Raw genomic sequence first — 18,338 nt, 5'->3', positions numbered from 1 at the left:
CAGAAAAGTGCTTAATAGTTCCTCTACACAATTTACAGTGATTTCTCAAAAACTGATTAATACAATCATTTTTCTAATTTTATGGTCCACTTCCAATCAATCATATCAGAACCAACAAGTCAGTATTAACTAGTAATTTAGTGAAGTTGCTTTTATAAATTTCCATGATTTTCTTCAAATCATGATGATGGCAAAGCGTCCAGTACCCTTACACTATTTCTAGGTATTTTTTCCCACATAATTATATCATTTCCAATAATGTTGGTAAATTCTACATCCATTTCCAATCAAAATTAATGGGAACGATTAGCAAGATCACAAAACCTGGAGGATTGATGGTTACATTTATGTGACAGTCCAGGGCAATTTGTTACCAAATGGCGGAACCGATAACGACACGGCGGTAATTCTAGTTTACTAATGATTGTTTGTCTTCTGGTATAGGGATGGGATGGAAATTTACCTTAAAATACAGGTAAAGGTAATTGTACATTGATAGAAATTGACCAACAACAACCAACAAGGTTTTGGTGTAATTGTTTAGCAAGACCAATTGATTCACGCAACACTTGACTCCTAATATTAGGTTGTCAAATATCTCCCTTCCGCTTTTTTGCTCTTGGTTTATAATACAAAAAGGCGGAAGGGAGATATTATATATTATAATATTATAGAACAAGATCTAACTAAATGTTGATGATGACCAGTGACAATGTAATTATTTACCAGATTTTTTGAGAAAAGTTTTGTTTTAAACTCCAACTATATAAATTCTTGTTATTCTCTTTATTGAATTACAATCTGTCTTTACAAAAAAGAAGACATTCAGTAATTTTGATGATATATGAAATACTAAACATTATATCTAAAAGGTTACCCAGTAGTAAGCCAATCCAACTATATAAATAATTATGACGTCCAACAACAATTTGAAAGATTTCTGCTGAAATTTTTTTGCGGAAAGTTTGTTACACCAATTGATGCCGAATTATAATAAGGAGATTGATAACATAGGAAAAATATGTTTTAGTTACAAATTTAAATCAAAATTTTGTAGTCAAAATTAATCTTATTATCAGTAAAAATTGTACTAAAATTTTGATGCCAAAATAATGGATTTCAGTAAAATTTTGAAAGTACCCTGGCAGTGTTCGTACTTCAATTAACATATTCTAAGCTCCAAAATAAACAACACACCAAATTCAATAAAATTGAATAAGTTGATTAGTTCTAAAATAATCCGTTATAATAAATTCCGTTTTACAGATCATGATTTAAATCAATATTTACTTTTTAGAGATTTTAAAACTTCTATATGCAGTTGGCTAAACACTAAATTGATGAGATAGATTAATGAGCAGTATTTCATCAATCTCATTTAATCCCAGTTGTATAAACAGTATAAATAGCAATATGATACACCCTGTACCCTCTTTATTTATTCAACAACCCCTTTCGAAGCAATATTCATCTAATATCTAAGTCGAATAATATTTGTAAAATAAAATATAAACCAGACACTTTATGCAGAATGACATTAAAATGAATTTTGGGCAAAATATTGTATTCATGTTAAAAATAATGAAGATAAATTCAAATATTTTTCTTAATATTTTTATTCTTATAAGTGTAAGTGCCTCTAAATCTCTAAACTTGTAGATCAAATATTTATAGCTTTTTGGCACAAATTGAAGACAAAAATTAAGATGGTACATACTTGGGTTAAAAAGTGGTTGACCAGTCATAATAAAAATTTAAATTCAATCTAAATTCTATCTAAATTGTGAACTAAAACTTTTATTAAATATCTAACCAAAAATGATCAAATAAAGCATAAAAATCAACTACACATTAAGTTTTACATTGAATCCTTAAAAAATAGTACTTTTTAGATAAAACACTATAAAACCACTTGGCTTGAATTATAAAATACAGAATGATAATTTTCTCTATTAACAAATCTCTATTAACAATTAACTCTATTTTTTATCTCTAATTTCTCTATTAACAGATTGATGTGATTGAACTGATTGATTGATTAATTGATTAAAAATGATTTTATTCCTCTTTAAAACGCATTTAATTCACGATATTATTATTAATAAAAACTGGATCATAAATCAAAATTTATTTATTACTGTGTTCAGTTTCTTGGCATCAAAAGTGATAATAAATATATGATTTACAAGGTACTTAAAACAACTGCAAAACCGGAACATGGTTCATGTAGTGTTAATTAGGTGAAAGCAAATAATATTTACTTCGTGTTTTAAGTTAAATTACTACAAATGAGAAATGAAGGTAACGAGTAAATAAATACTGCATTTTTAGATCTGAAACAATAGCCCACATACAAGAAGAAATATTAATAATAAAAGTATTATTTTAAAATAGGCATTACTGATGATCAATATGATTTATGATATTACCCAAAAATGTAAAATTAAATTTTGAAATTTATTAAGCCTGTATTATGTTGTGTGGAGTTCGTTTGGACAAAGGTATGAGCTTTCATGCAATTCCATGATGTTAAAAAACTTTATACAATTTCAATCCCCAAAATTCCGAACATGATGTTTTTGTCTGTTTTATATATTCCGAGCTGTCTAGAAGCTTTTTTCCCTAAATTGAACAAGGTAAAGTCTGCGAATTTGCATACAACATGTCCATAAATATAAAACCAACTAGGTGTAAGTGGGAAGTCGCTAATGAAATTGATCAACACGAATTGAAACGTTTTTTTGAAATTTTAGAATTAAAAAAAAAAAATTTCAGGCTATAAGGTACTCAGAAAATGGTCTAATCGAATACAATTTATTTAAATTGTCTGAAAAATCAAATTGAACTTTACCAAATTTTCTTAGTTTATGGTGAAGTCACCTAGTGACAAAACTAATTTTTATTCAGGCCAATCGAAATCAGAATGTGAGATAGAACACTTATTGTTAATATGTAATTAAATTTTAGTCAAGCATGTGAACATAAATAAACATTGTAAAATTGTATGAAAAAAAACTCTCACAATTAAAAAATAATTAGCCAAACTTTGCAATCTTGTGATTTAATCTTTTTAGTACATTTTTGAACAAAACCCTGAATTTTAATATCTTTTACCTACGAAGCTCAATGATATTCCAAGGCATTACGACAAGACGTATATAAAGAATAAATTTATATTTTCTTCATCCCGTGCTCACACAATATATAACCAAAGCTATTAAATAGACATTACGATACGCTTGCATTTATATTCTTAGGCTCGGCTCAAATGGAAAATTTAACTATTGAATGCCGAAACTTCTCGAACTTCCGAAATTGAACATTCGAGAAATAAAAATCAACAATCAACAAAATTGATCATTGATTATTTATTGTTTTAAAGATAGGAACAACATTGAAGTAATCAATGATTTATGACATAGCACAAATTAAACAAATTAATGAAATTAGACCTAAATAACTCACTTATCATACACAATTATGAAAGAACAAACCTTCAAGACCTCAAAGATGCGATAACAACGACCCGAGCGCGTTTGGCGCCCGGGTCGATCACGGTTTTTTTGTTGACCCTACAAAACACAGAAACAAAATGGACGAGGTAGTTTGACCATTGCTATAATTTCAATAAGCATAGAATAGACCAACAATGGTGCATTATATAGGTAAGAATTTCGGTTAATAAATAAACTATTTGAAATTGTATAAGTCGATATAGTAGATACAAGTGTCCTCTTTTGGTGTGTATGATTTTAATTCTTAGCTATAATATTTTTTTGAAAACACTTTGGCAACTAAGCTGGCTGTATTTTCTAAGTAATAATAAATGCAGGCATATTTTCATTATTTTATTAATTAGATAAAAATAATAAAATTTATTTTATCCCATTTGTGCCAAACCTAATAAGCCTCATAGTGCGTTAATATCGCATCCATGCTACATAGTAGTAAAAGCAGAACTGTCAATAAAACAGTAAGATTTCCCACAATTCCTATGTGTACGTGTCTAAGATAAATAAGTAAATATTTTTAAAAGACCAGTTAATTTTTTAGATGTAAAAAATATGAATAGGACAATCGTAAAATGAAATAATAAGGACGTAGACAAACATATCATAATACTGTAAATTTATGTGGGATGTTGTATAAATACGTGATATATTATATATATTCTTAAATAAACTGTTAATTAGAATTGAAAAAATATTACTGTTATTCTGGCACCTCATATGTTCATTACAATGAGGAAAAAAATTCAAGAATTGACCGTTTGTGTAAAAAAAACTGTGTAACATATACGAGCGATGAATTTTTCCAAATGTTTTGATGAATAGATGTTAGCAAGTAAAGTTAGTCCTAAATCTACAATATTTTGATCAAAACAACCTTAAGAATACGTACTGATCAGAAGGTCTTTAGTAGGGCTTTTAATTTATCAGATTTGAGAAAAAAAAATCTATTCTAATTCTAGTCTATTTTTTGTTGCTAATTCCACTCCAAATTTTAAATTTAAAACGAACATTTCAATTTTGTACTATGACTTCATTAACCAACCTTCAAAATTATCAATTATCTCATAAATATAATTCGAGTCAAAACAAAATCTTACCAACGCAAAATTTTACAAAAACAAACTACCGTCATGTCTATTTTAAACATATCCAATTATAGAAATGATTTGCTTATTGGTGCATTTTTTCGCATCCGCATTATGCAGCAATAAATTGTACGAATTTTAAGAGATAATATAGAACAAATTTGTTTATAATAAATAATAAATTATATATATGTTTATATAATAAAACAGAGGTCAATGCCATGGATGATGAAATTATACGACATAAACAATTGACCTCGGGGATTAAATTAACGATTAAATAAATGGTTTTATATTGCGTTATGCACAGAATGAAATGATATCAGTGCATTTGCATTTAAAATCAACTTCTTGACCAGTAAGAGATTATTGATATTTTATAAATTAATTGAACACACACACACACACATATATATATATATATATATATATATATATATATATATATATAATATAATATAATATAATATAAATTTACATAATTCAATCACTTTCCATATGCCTATAATATTTTACAAATCGGCTTAGACAATGACCATCATAATATGCAAAATATACAATATGGTCAATATAATTTTTTCACAATTAATTACAAAGAAACGGTCTGGCAGATATTTTCAAAAACCAATCAGCACGATTTCCAGCAGATACCTTTCGAAAAGTTTTTAAACAATCAACATCGGTTCAAACTTTTTGGTGAAAACTTGGGCAAATATTTTTGCAAAACTAATTAACTTATGGAGTTGCATAAAATGATTTAAATTTTTAAATTCGGTTCAGCCGATTTAAAAAAAAACAGTCGATTAAAAGCCTAATTTTGGCTCGTATACATATACACACTGGAACACACACACATCTATTTTTTTCCAATTTCGGTCTCAAACGATTCAGATAGACTTGAAACGTCAAAACAAATGTAAAATTGACAAGTCAGATTTTCTGACAAAAATAGAACTTCTGAAAAATACTTTACATATGTATATTTATTTAATTATTTTTTTTGAAATAAAATGTATTTTTATTTATAATTATTAATATTATGGAATTATTTTAATTGCAATTTTGCTTGAGAATTTACAATTGATTAATTTTTCTTCTAAATATATCGATAAGAACAATACTAACGCGTAAAGAATGTGTAGAATAATTTTTGCACTGAGTTCATTTGCCGTTTACCTGATTTACCTGAGCTATGCAAGGTTATATTACATACAGGTACTAATTTTATGACTCTCTACCTAGAATTTTGATAAATATCTATATTTAATTCCCAAGTGGATACTTGAAGTAGTCATAAAATTCAAACTCGAAAACTTGGCGGAACAGAAATATTTTTACATATTTTATTATTATCATGGTAGTGCGGGGTACAAAGGTCCAATTTGACTTTAAGTAATTATACTGTGTAAACTAAATGAACTATATAACATGTATCAAACAACTACCAAACTATGCTCAGTTAAGTCCTAATTCTAGAATTTTTTTTTGCAATTTTTCTAAAGTCCCTAAAATTATCCATGAGCGGGGAAGGAAGGGTCAGCCAGAGGGCAAACAAATCCAACTTTTTTTTTAATTTTAAAGAAATGATAGCAACATTCTATAATCAATGTGAAATACAAATTTTATAGGAACATTTTTAACAAAGATGTCAATGTATATAACCTTGATCTGGTAAAAAATACTTAGCAGCAGATTTCGAACATTTTTTTTAATTTATCTCTTGTGATTTTTTTTAATTCAATATAGTTTTTTATTTAGTATTTCTTATTGTTTTCACCTTTGCCAATGTCAAGGTTTTGTTAGCCCTTTTTACTCCATGTAAGCATTTTTAGAAGTTATATAAAAAAAAACTGTTGAATCTAACTTAACAATAACAATACATCTTATAAGACAATTACATAACGAATGCCTATATATTAAGGTATCATTAACTAAATGCAAGAGCTCAAAAAAAAATTTGTATGAATAACAAAAAAAAAAAGCTTTTGTATGAACTTTGATATAATTATGGTGAAGACTGTGGTTACTTTTGTCTTCTTCTATTTCAAAATATTATCACTGAAAAAATTCTATACTTTGCTTGTTTTTGAGGTAATGATGGTGGATATTTTTTACCCGCAGACCTTTAAGCCCCGCTCTACCTTATCTATATATACATATGTGTCTTCCCAAAATGTTGTTCATAAACTCCAGTTCATTTACAATGACTAATTACAAAATTTTCATAAACCGACCTTGTTATTTCTACGAATTTGCAAAGTTGACTAATCCAGCAATGAGAAAATTATAAAACTACGGTTTCGTCACGTCGTTGCCTTCAACGGGACTTTGTCATTTCAAGAAACAAACGCACAAAATAACGAATTCAAGTCTTATTAGATATATATTTCATAATTAAAATAATTAAATCGCACAAAAAATATGTGGGCAATAAATAATTAACACGAAGCTAAGGTAATACTCGTGCAGTGCTTTAGAAAGTTTCTAATCCAATTTAAAATTTAATGCCTTGTTAGAATTGTTTTGCAATGGTAAGGAAATTGATTTGTAAATATAAATTTAGATTTAAATCATTTGGTTTTAGATCGTTAAACAGAACAAATTTATTGTAGTAGGATTCAATAAACTACTGTATTTAGACAGCTTTAGGTTTACAGATATTTTGTTTCATTAACAACAATTGGCTATATATAGTTCTTTTCGATGCAGCAACTCAGTAAATAAATTAATTAGTAAAATCAAAACATTATTAACTTCTCGTAGGGTAAGTTAGTATAACTTACCAAATAAAATCGCAAAAAAATCGAAAATGAAAATTTTTATATATCTCTACGTTTCAGAAGTTTCTGAATATTTTGGCATACCTTAGAAAAAATAGATGTATGTGTGTGTGTATGTGTGTGTATGTGTGCGTGTGTGTGCGGATATAAATTTTCGTCGACGATTTCGAGAATACCGATCAACCGATTTTAACAATTCAAAAAACATTCGAATTGTATTGATACGGAGACGTGCTGATTAGTTTTTGGCGAAGGCAGTTCTAGCCGTTCCGAAGGAATAATCATTTATTGGACTTGGATTTTTTCCCCATTCCGCCCCTGGCCAAGCAATATTTATTTTCCAAAAATGTCTATTTGTACAATAGTGGTCTATACATGCCAAATGCAGTCCAGTTTTAAGTAAATAACCGAAATAAAAAAACAACACAAATAAAACATACATTAAGTAAACAAACTCCTATTTGATAAATAACCGACTAACTTTGCTTCTGCTTCCGTAACAATATGTATTTAGGAACCAAAAGTTAACATGATTTATATAAATATTTCATCTTGTAAAAATACATTTTGGAAAAATGACTAAAACAATACACAAACTTGTGAAACAACCCCGATTGTAATAAATGATATATAAATATATAAACAATATGCGAAGTTGCAGATATATATGCGTTGAAACATTGAGAAAATTTGTTAAAAATGTTAGAAATATAGAATTTTTTTACATCCAAAGATACGTTTTTATGCTGTATTTTTCCATTATCTTTTCCAACAAAAATACATGAATAATTTTCCCAATAATACATGAAGATTTCTAAAAATATCCTGAATTGTTGCCAACCTAATCGCCTCTTATTCCAAAAACTGATAAGTTAAACACATTTACGAGAAAAGTGAATAAAAAAATATATTTTCTCTATATTATATTTATCCATCAGTAGCACTGAATATATATAGATAACAACATCCTTTAGCAAATATCATATCTTGTCTATATTATCAGTATTAAATTTAGAAAACCCAGGTCATATATATATATATATATATATATATATATATATATATATATATATTTGATTTGATGTTGATATAATATAAAGTAAAAGTCGGGCATTAATTTTACATCAATAAAAATAGTTTTTTTTATTTACGATAATCATTACAACTGTTAAATAATTAAGATCTAGCAATGATGATAAATAATAACATAAATTTAAATAAATAAAAGTGCAAAGGATAGAATTTACATTAAAATAATATCCGTAGTATGATGATTTAATATAAAATAAAAACAAATAATAATAAAAATAAAATTAATAAATAAAATTTCTGAATAATAAAATAATACTAGAAAAACAATAAAATATAACAAAATAACAATATTAGAAATAATAATAATAATAATAATAACAATATTAATGTTAGCGTTTACAAATGGCCATTTATGAGATCATTGGGAATAAACATAGTGTGAGAGTTTTAAGAAATTTATTTAAAAACCATACGTTTCGGCTAGCATCTTAGCCTTCATTCAGCGGCAATCAATTTAAAATTTTGTGTCCTATTATAACATATGAAGGTTATTCTTAACTAATATCAAGATTAGGACACAAAATTATAATATTTTACAAATAATCAATAATATTTTATGGAGTTTTTGACTAACAACTCCTAACTAAATTTCAGCAAACCCAATTTTCCATGGGAGTAGACATGAGAATCTTGCAACTTACAAATAAAAATTTAAAAATGTTAAGAAAAACTTTATTGAAAATTGGGCACGAAAATCACTTTTCGACAAATATCTATACTCCACCATACTACTATTTAACGAGTTCAAAAACAAGTTTTTTTTAGCTAACTTCATAATGTCCAAATTGTCCAAAACTTCTTATTGTAATACTAAATATTTGCTAAATTATTAACTAAATCATTCTGCAATGCAAATGTCTAGAGTTCTTTGTAGCGTATCAGAATAAATTTGTGATTAAATAATATTAAGAGTACCATTTACCTCTTCTTTACACCAAAGGCTCTCAAACAATGTTTCGCGTAACCACAAATCACAGCAACGGATATAGTAATACACACACACACAATTATTATCCTTATGCACAATTGAACACAATAATTATATTTTACAAAACACTGAATGTATAAAATGTCAATGACTCGAAAAGTCGGTCGCCTTGGTCATATTTATCTTATAAAATATAAGAAATAATTTATAATATTATTTATATTTAAAATTAGGAAAATTATAACTTGTTGCTAAATTATCTTATCCATACATACATATTCATACATACACATAATGTCGAATGTAGTCATTTTATTTCCAAAAAATTATGAAATTTTAACGAGATTCAATTATAGTAATTTTAAGATTTAAGCAAAACACAAATATTCAAATAACATTAATTTTGGATGTTTTTTATTCAATTTTAGAATTTAGCTCTCTTATTTAATTAAAGGGTTCTATTCTCAAACAAACTTCTTTTGTTATCCTCAAAAACAATCTTCTTATTAAAAATTCTTAAAAAAATATAGAAGTGTCTTAAAATATGATTCTAGTAGACTTTATGATTATGATTATGGATCTCAAATTATTATAATCGAATGAAAAAGAAATTTGCAAATAAAAAATTCTAAAATTTTTAATCAAATTTGAGTAAGTTGTTAATCAATTACATGTCTAATATTTTTCAAACAATTTACCGTTTTGTAATTAATTTTACAGATTAATTAAAGTTAAGAAACTTCATATAACACTAATTAATCATGTAAAAAGATTTTCACGCATGAATTATATAGTTGTTAATAAAAGAAACTACTTTTATAATTAATTTTAAACTTAAACACACACACACACACATATGTATATATATATTTATATATATATATATATATATATAGGATTTTTTTGGAAATTCCAATGAGAAAAAATTTCACTAAAACTGATAAACAAATACAATAACCACATTTAACAAAAACCACTAAACATTCCAACTAAAAAACCTACGATCACATCAATAATTTACTGTATTTCTCCCCAACCATTTTCACACAAAATCACTTATATTATTCTCAAGACCTTTATCAATTATTAATTAATATTATTAGAAACCGTTTTTGACATAAAGTTTTACGCCCACAAAAAAAACACATCCGTGCTCTTCGGCTGCACATTTCAAACTAACCGCGAAACGAAAACAGAACGAAAGGGAAACAACGACAAGTGCGCTTCCATCCTGCGTTGCTATGGTTACAAGAACGCGCGAGATTCGAAATTTTATTATAAAGATTTAGAGAACAATCTTAAATTTAAAAACTATTGTAATACATTTGAATAGTCTGCGAAAATGGTGACAAATGTGCGAAACATTTTATCAAATGACCAGCAGTAGTGAGGTAGTGATATTCCTTTTCACTTAAAAATAAAGATAAAAAAATGTATTCCCCAGTAAAAATAACACAATCGATTTGCCAACACAAGAAGAATGTTTTTTGACCATCGTTCTCTCAAAAACTCGGTTTCTATTTTGTGCAATCTTTCCTCCGTATTCCGAAACGGCTGGGCCTGTCTCTGCCAAAAAATAATCAGCACATCTCCCTACCAATAGAAATCGATTGCAATTTTTGAAATAAGTTCATCCATACGCCCGAAATAGTCGACAAAAAATTGTCTCCACATATACACATACATATACACGCAAATAATTTTTTTCTGAAGTACCCCAAAATGTTCAGAAACCTCTGAAACGTGAAGATATGCAAAAATTTTCATTTTCGATTCTCGGGTCATTACTATAACTTATCCTACGGAAGTTAAAAAATAACAAAATACTAATAACGAACAGAAGGACAACCATTAGGTTTTGACGATTTTGATGAAACTGTATACGATCATAGAGTTTATAGTCTTAATAAACAACATGAAATATTATAGGCCTACGACAGGTGTAATTGTCAATTAATTATTTACACAGATAGTGTAGTTTTCGAACTTTGCATTTTGTAATTGAAACCCTACATATATATTACCCTTGTACATATTTGTATTCATTTTATTATTTATTATTTTATCTGTATGGTTTCTAACAAGAAAATAAATAAATAAATATGTTGTTGCACTATTTTATAACATTTTGAATGAAATATGAAAATACCATAGTTATGAGTTATAAACGTAAAGAAATATAAAATAATAACAGATCATTATTATATGAATAACCATTATAAAAGCATCTAACTCAGTGATTCCCAACCTTTTTTTGGGCCCCGCCCCACCTTGAGGTTTATCAAAACGTTATGCCCCCCCATACAATTTTTTTTCTTCTGGCAGAAACTTCTGGCAAAGACTTCTGGCAGAAACTTCTGGCAAAGACTTCTGGCAGAAACTTCTGGCAAAGACTTCTGGCAGAAACTTCTAGCAGAAACTTCTGGCAAAGACTTCTAGCAGAAACTTCTAGCAGAAACTTCTAGCAGAAACTTCTAGCAGAAACTTCTGGCAGAAACTTCTGGCAGAAACTTCTGGCAAAGACTTCTAGCAGAAACTTCTGGCAGAAACTTCTGGCAGAAACTTCTGGCAAAGACTTCTAGCAGAAACTTCTGGCAGAAACTTCTGGCAAAGACTTCTGGCAGAAACTTCTGGCAAAGACTTCTAGCAGAAACTTCTGGCAAAGACTTCTGGCAGAAACTTCTGGCAAAGACTTCTAGCAGAAACTTCTGGCAGAAACTTCTGGCAAAGACTTCTAGCAGAAACTTCTGGCAAAGACTTCTGGCAGAAACTTCTAGCAGAAACTTCTGGCAGAAACTTCTGGCAAAGACTTCTGGCAGAAACTTCTGGCAGAAACTTCTGGCAAAGACTTCTGGCAGAAACTTCTGGCAAAGACTTCTGGCAAAAACTTCTGGCAAAGACTTCTAGCAGAAACTTCTAGCAAAAAAAGATTTTTAGAATTCTTTGTTTCTTTATAGGCTTGGGGCTACTCAACAACCGGGACTTGAGACTTAGGACTTGGGCTACTCATTAAGCGGGACTAGGCACTTGGAGCTACTCAACTACCGGGGCTTGGGGCTACTCAACAACCGGGACTTGAGACTAGGGGCTACTCAACAAGTCCCGGGACTTGAGTCTTGGGGCTACTCAACAAGTCCTGGGACTTGTGACTTGGGGCTACTCAACAAGTCCCGAGTCCCGCGACTCGAGACTTGGGGCTACTCAACAAGTCCCGAGTCCCGCGACTCAGACTTGGGGCTAGTCAACAAGTCTCGAGTCCCGCGACTCTTGCGACTCGAGACTTGGAGCTAGTCAACAAGTCCCGAGTACCGCGACTCGAGACTTGGGGCTAGTCAACAAGTCCCGAGTACCGCGACTCGAGACTTGGGGCTAGTCAACAAGTCCCGAGTCCCGCGACTCGAGACTTGGGGCTAGTCAACAAGTCCCGAGTACCGCGACTCGAGACTTGGGGCTAGTCAACAAGTCCCGAGTCCGCGACTCGAGACTTGGGGCTAGTCAACAAGTCCCGAGTCCCGCGACTCGAGACTTGGGGCTAGTCAACAAGTCCCGAGTCTCGCGACTCGAGACTTGGGGCTAGTCAACAAGTCCCGCGGCTCGAGACTTGGGGCTAGTCAACAAGTCCCGAGTCCCGCGGCTCGAGACTTGGGGCTAGTCAACAAGTCCCGAGTCCCGCGACTCGAGACTTGGGGCTAGTCAACAAGTCCCGAGTCTCGCGACTCGAGACTTGGGGCTAGTCAACAAGTCCCGAGTCCCGCGACTCGAGACTTGGGGCTAGTCAACAAGTCCCGAGTCCCGCGACTCGAGATTTGGGGCTAGTCAACAAGTCCCGAGTCCCGCGACTCGAGACTTGGGGCTAGTCAACAAGTCCCGAGTCTCGCGACTCGAGACTTGGGGCTAGTCAACAAGTCCCGAGTCTCGCGACTCGAGACTTGGGGCTAGTCAACAAGTCCCGAGTCTCGCGACTCGAGACTTGGGGCTAGTCAACAAGTCCCGAGTCTCGCGACTCGAGACTTGGGGCTAGTCAACAAGTCCCGAGTCTCGCGACTCGAGACTTGGGGCTAGTCAACAAGTCCCGAGTCCGCGACTCGAGACTTGGGGCTACTCAACAAGTCCCGAGTCTCGCGACTCGAGACTTGGGGCTAGTCAACAAGTCCCGAGTCTCGCAACTCGAGACTTGGGGCTAGTCAACAAGTCCCAAGTCTCGGGGCTACTCAACAAGTCCCAAGTCCCGGGACTTAAGACTTGGGGCTACTCAACAAGTCCCGGGACTTGGGGCTACTCAACTATATATATATATATATATATATATATATATATATATATATATGTACATATAGTTGACTAGCCCCAATATATATATATATATATATATATATATATATATATATATGACTAATATATTAAAATTATGATCACTAACCTGAGCTACATTCTCGAAATGCTCGTGCGATTTTTGGTACACGCGCGCTTTCTGCAAATTTCTTCCAATTCCTGTGTTTTTGCGAATAAATACTTCACCATGATTTTCCAGCCAATCCAAAACCTGTAGGAAAACACCTATTAGCTCTTGGAGAATTAAAACAAATTAAAATATTACTGAAGAAACCACTTAATAAATGCGAAGGATGTAATTGTAATGCTAAGAGTGGACCTAACTTCGTTAATCAATCATTTTTAATTTATGAAATACATTGACATCAGTAATTCTTAAAGTAATCAATATCAATGTCTAGAAGATCTAAAACAACTTGCAAAAGACTCTGCAGTTGCTCAAAACAAATTTCAGGTCTATCAATTGAAAATGCGATTCTGATTAGATTCATCCATCAAATTAAAAGCATACATTCCTTACTTTATTTTTCTATTTTAAACTTGATTTATAAATTTACTTACTTTAAGTTTTTAATACTAAGTTCTAAATTGAAAAAAAAATGTCAATATCACATAAGATGTCTATCTCGTAAGGAACCAAAGTTTGGGAACCAACAAATCAGATCTTAAAGAATACTATTGCAACTTTTATCAACGTAAGTATATCTGGCAAATAAAATTGTACAAGGGACAAAATAATAATAGATAGCTTAAATAATAGTTTGAGTAATTGGCCATTTGAGTAAATGACCATAGCTTTAGGATTAACACAAAAACAATTTCACCACGATTAAAAAAAATCTGTTGCTAAAGTAAATTCAATCACATTATCCAATAATGAATAAACATGTATTCTTATATACCTGTTTGACATCCTCCTGAAATAGTCTCAAAGCTAATCTTTGATGCATACTAATTTTGCTCTGATGCCACTTTTGTTCAAGGGCTCTATGGTGACCAAGAATCTGGTGAATGACAGCGAGAACATGAGATGCACCTTCACTGTAATCAGCTGCAGGGTTTCCACCTCCATATCCGGAACAATCCAGCTATAAAAACTCAATATTTATAGTCTATACCAAGCATTGAGAAAATATAATGTTCACAAATCTGATTCAGTTTATAAGAAATACATTTTTAATTAAAGAATCAATATCATATTCGTCTTTTTTAAATATCTTCTTATAATTTAATATGTATAAATAAATAATATACACACATGTTTTCTATGATCCGGTAAACCAGGTTGCGGAGGTTGATTGCAAACTTGTACGAGATGATCTAATTGATATAATAACTTCTTGCTTGTTGAATGAACCTGGAATAAAATCATAAATATTTAACAATTGATATCTTTTATAATAAACACAAGAACATAGCTTGAATTATTTTAGCATAGAGAAGTATAAGTAACAAATCACCACTGAAAGCTGAAATAAAATATTTAAATGTTGATGATTAAAGTAAGATGAGTAGTACATGAAAATTTTAATGATCAAAGGATTTTATTATAGATACATATGGCAGACAAAATGTCTGTAAACCAGAATAATCTTCCTTTCTCATATGTATTTATTCTTCTCAATTAGTTGAGAAACAAAATATTATAGACAAGTATAGAGCATACAGATATTTAACATGAATAACAGAAAGAAGATTAAACAGGGTTCGTATTTTTGACCTTTCCAATTTGCTAAGGAACCTAATTCTATACTCTATAAATCTAATATCCAAAACCATTTGGTTAGTTCTCACGATCTATAGCCTTCCAGACCTAAATTAAGTTTGCATTCTCCATTTTACCTGCAACCATTATTCAATTATTGGCTAATTGTTCACCAAAACCAAGATTAGAGCTTTAACCATTAGATTCCAATTTGAATCCAACAACCAATTACTAGAATCTATAAAGTGTTAGTTAAGAATTAAAAAAAAGCAAATAATTATTATTTTGGTTTCAATTACACTCAGATCATCTTCTTCATCTTTGATGATTTCAGTCCTTTCTTGATTGGGAAGTCCATGGCATACTTGCAACATTGTATCCAGACCATTCAATAAGATTTGGTACGAGTCGTAAACCTTTTTCAGCACAATTATAATATATATTTACTTTATATAAACTTTAGATAATATAATATATAATAGCTAAAAATATTATATGCATATGCTTTACTTTTCAACAACTTATTAATTTCTCAGAAGAATTAATTTCTCATTTATTATACTTCGAATAGAATTATTCAAATAGTGCAGTACATTTTATATTCTTGAATCTCTTATTATTTGTATAAGTATATATTACCTCAGTGTAAGCCTGACACATAGCTTCATATAAATTCTGGTGCTGATGTATGGTTTGTTCTAACAGATGAATATCAGTCGGCAATGGTCCATTCTGTCCCTGACAAGCTGCTGACCATCCAGGCACACTAGCACAATATTGCTCAGCTTTATGGTGAAAGATTACTGATAATGCTAAAACTGCTGTTCTTTCATCCAATCTATAATATAATAATAATAATAATAAATAAATGTAAAAACAAACCAGATTATATGATTAATAGTTATCTATTCTTACCCAGCAGCAAATTCCTTCCAGGTCCGATCTAATCTAGTGGCAACTGCTCTGATGTGTTGAGCAGCATAATGACCATCTTCGGTTAGTCTATTTGCAACAGCCAAGATTCTGCTGATATTTATCGAAACATTCATCGAGGCAACTGCAAATCCTTGATGTTTTTGTTGAAGACATTTGGCCAAGGCATAACTGTGACCTATTTCTACATAGCTCATGTGGAACTTGTCTCGGTTTTGGCAAATCCATTTAAACATCTATAAGAAGAAAATGATATAATTCAGTAGATCTGAATTTACTTTATGATAATTTAAACACTATCTATCTATTATCTCACCTCCTCACAATCATGTTCAAACAATCTCAACTGAAAGCACTGATCCAATTTCGTCTTCTTGGTGTGCCAAGTTTGAAGCACGTGGTCTTTGGCCGCATGTACGGATTCCAATTGTTGTAGAACTTGTGGTATACAGGCTGCCATATCAGGATTGGTGCAGGTTCCCAAAGAGCTATTGGATGCGTTGTTTGATGAACTGTCCGAATGATTGTCACTTCTATTATGAGATGATGATGATGATGAGATGCTTGCATCTGCTCCTAATCTTTGGAGCAACCTCTGACCTGGGGATAAAAAATAATTAAAATATTACCAACAGTAATAAATTTTTATTTACGTGTTGTTCTTTCGCTCATAATATATTTATTTTTCTAAAAGGTCAAAGTTCAAGGAGAAAATTCAAATTATAATGGATTCATAAATCAAATATTTACCTTGCAATTCTAAATCCTCTATGGGAGTCTTCAAAATCTTCTTTTTCATATCATTATGCAAATCGATACCGTGTTTGGCTCCTGGAACGTCTTCGGCAAAGTCGCTTCTTGACAAATCCTCCTATTATGTGATAGAAAAAGATTATCATATCAAATAACGAGACAAGCACTCTAGAAAAATGACATTTTTTCAAGTAAAAGTGTATTAGAATAATGTAGGTATAGCATTTCGTAAATCGAATATTGCCCATGGGATTTACTATCAAACTTGTTTAAATATTTTATCTGTTTTCAATTATTTGTTATCACCATTACTAATTTATTGTGTCTATATTATTTCTGCAGGAATAAAAATATCTTCATGATAATTGAGGAAAAGCAAGGATTTTCATTTCAAGTACCTGTAAATCGTCCAGTCTGTCCAGAAGATCACCAGCTTGCCAAGAGAATTCTTCCAACATCAAACGAAGATCGATCCATTGAGCATGATCATATGACAAAGTTCCTTCCAAATCTGCTGTTATTTGTGATGAATCCACGATTTTGGATAAGCCTTCCAGAGATATTAGAGTAGTCTGAAATATTAAAAATCATTTATTAAAATATATAATCATACAGACAGACTGACTATATTCCAGTGAGACACATTGTCTGGTGTAAGAAATCACAGAAAATATTTTTACAAATAATTCAAATATTTTGACTATTGTTGCATACTTTAATCTATAAGTTTAAATAAATGAAGACTATAATTATAGCCAAAATGTATGATTTTTAAAATATAAATTAAAAAAAATATATTTTTTTATATTATTAACTCTTTTATTTACAACTGTCCAGTAAAAATATGTTGATGTTACCACCAGGTACAATTACATTGAAGATATATATATATATATATATATATATATAATATATATATATAATTGAAATATTAGTAGCAGGTTCTTGTACGACTTTAAATACAATAAACATGGAAAGATATTGTTTTAGAAATTGCACTTTAGCAATTTGATAAATGGTGAGTCAGCTGATGCATTAGGATCTTCTTGCTTAATAAAGTTTCAAAATAACACTTGAACAGTGGCGGTCAAAATAGAAATACAAGCCAGAAAAATTGACAAAAAAAATTATGAACACAAATATAATTATAGCTTTGCAGCACGAGTGAAGTATATAGTCTGTGATCAAAATTTTTAAAACAACCCATAAAAAATGATA

At 30.5% G+C, this 18,338-nt stretch overlaps 1 protein-coding gene across 1 annotated transcript in view; it reads right to left on the bottom strand.

The window, feature by feature from the left end:
• LOC113363907 (kalirin) overlaps nucleotides 1-18,338 on the bottom strand; it is a gene marked incomplete at its 3' end in the record, with an annotated part of 377,607 nt that overhangs the window by 242,508 nt on the left and 116,761 nt on the right. The window contains 9 exon segments of the mRNA XM_026606388.1: nucleotides 9,091-9,105; nucleotides 14,988-15,086; nucleotides 15,287-15,317; nucleotides 15,771-15,850; nucleotides 16,074-16,272; nucleotides 16,350-16,603; nucleotides 16,684-16,967; nucleotides 17,118-17,238; nucleotides 17,519-17,692. Of these exon segments, the coding sequence (XP_026462173.1) occupies nucleotides 9,091-9,105; nucleotides 14,988-15,086; nucleotides 15,287-15,317; nucleotides 15,771-15,850; nucleotides 16,074-16,272; nucleotides 16,350-16,603; nucleotides 16,684-16,967; nucleotides 17,118-17,238; nucleotides 17,519-17,692 (1,257 nt within the window).

Source organism: Ctenocephalides felis, unplaced genomic scaffold, assembly GCF_003426905.1.
Source record: "Ctenocephalides felis isolate EL2017-DRISC unplaced genomic scaffold, ASM342690v1 CF-g0.4_SCAFFOLD_00845, whole genome shotgun sequence".
Lineage (NCBI taxonomy): Eukaryota > Metazoa > Arthropoda > Insecta > Siphonaptera > Pulicidae > Ctenocephalides > Ctenocephalides felis.
This window is presented reverse-complemented; position numbering and strand designations above follow the sequence as displayed.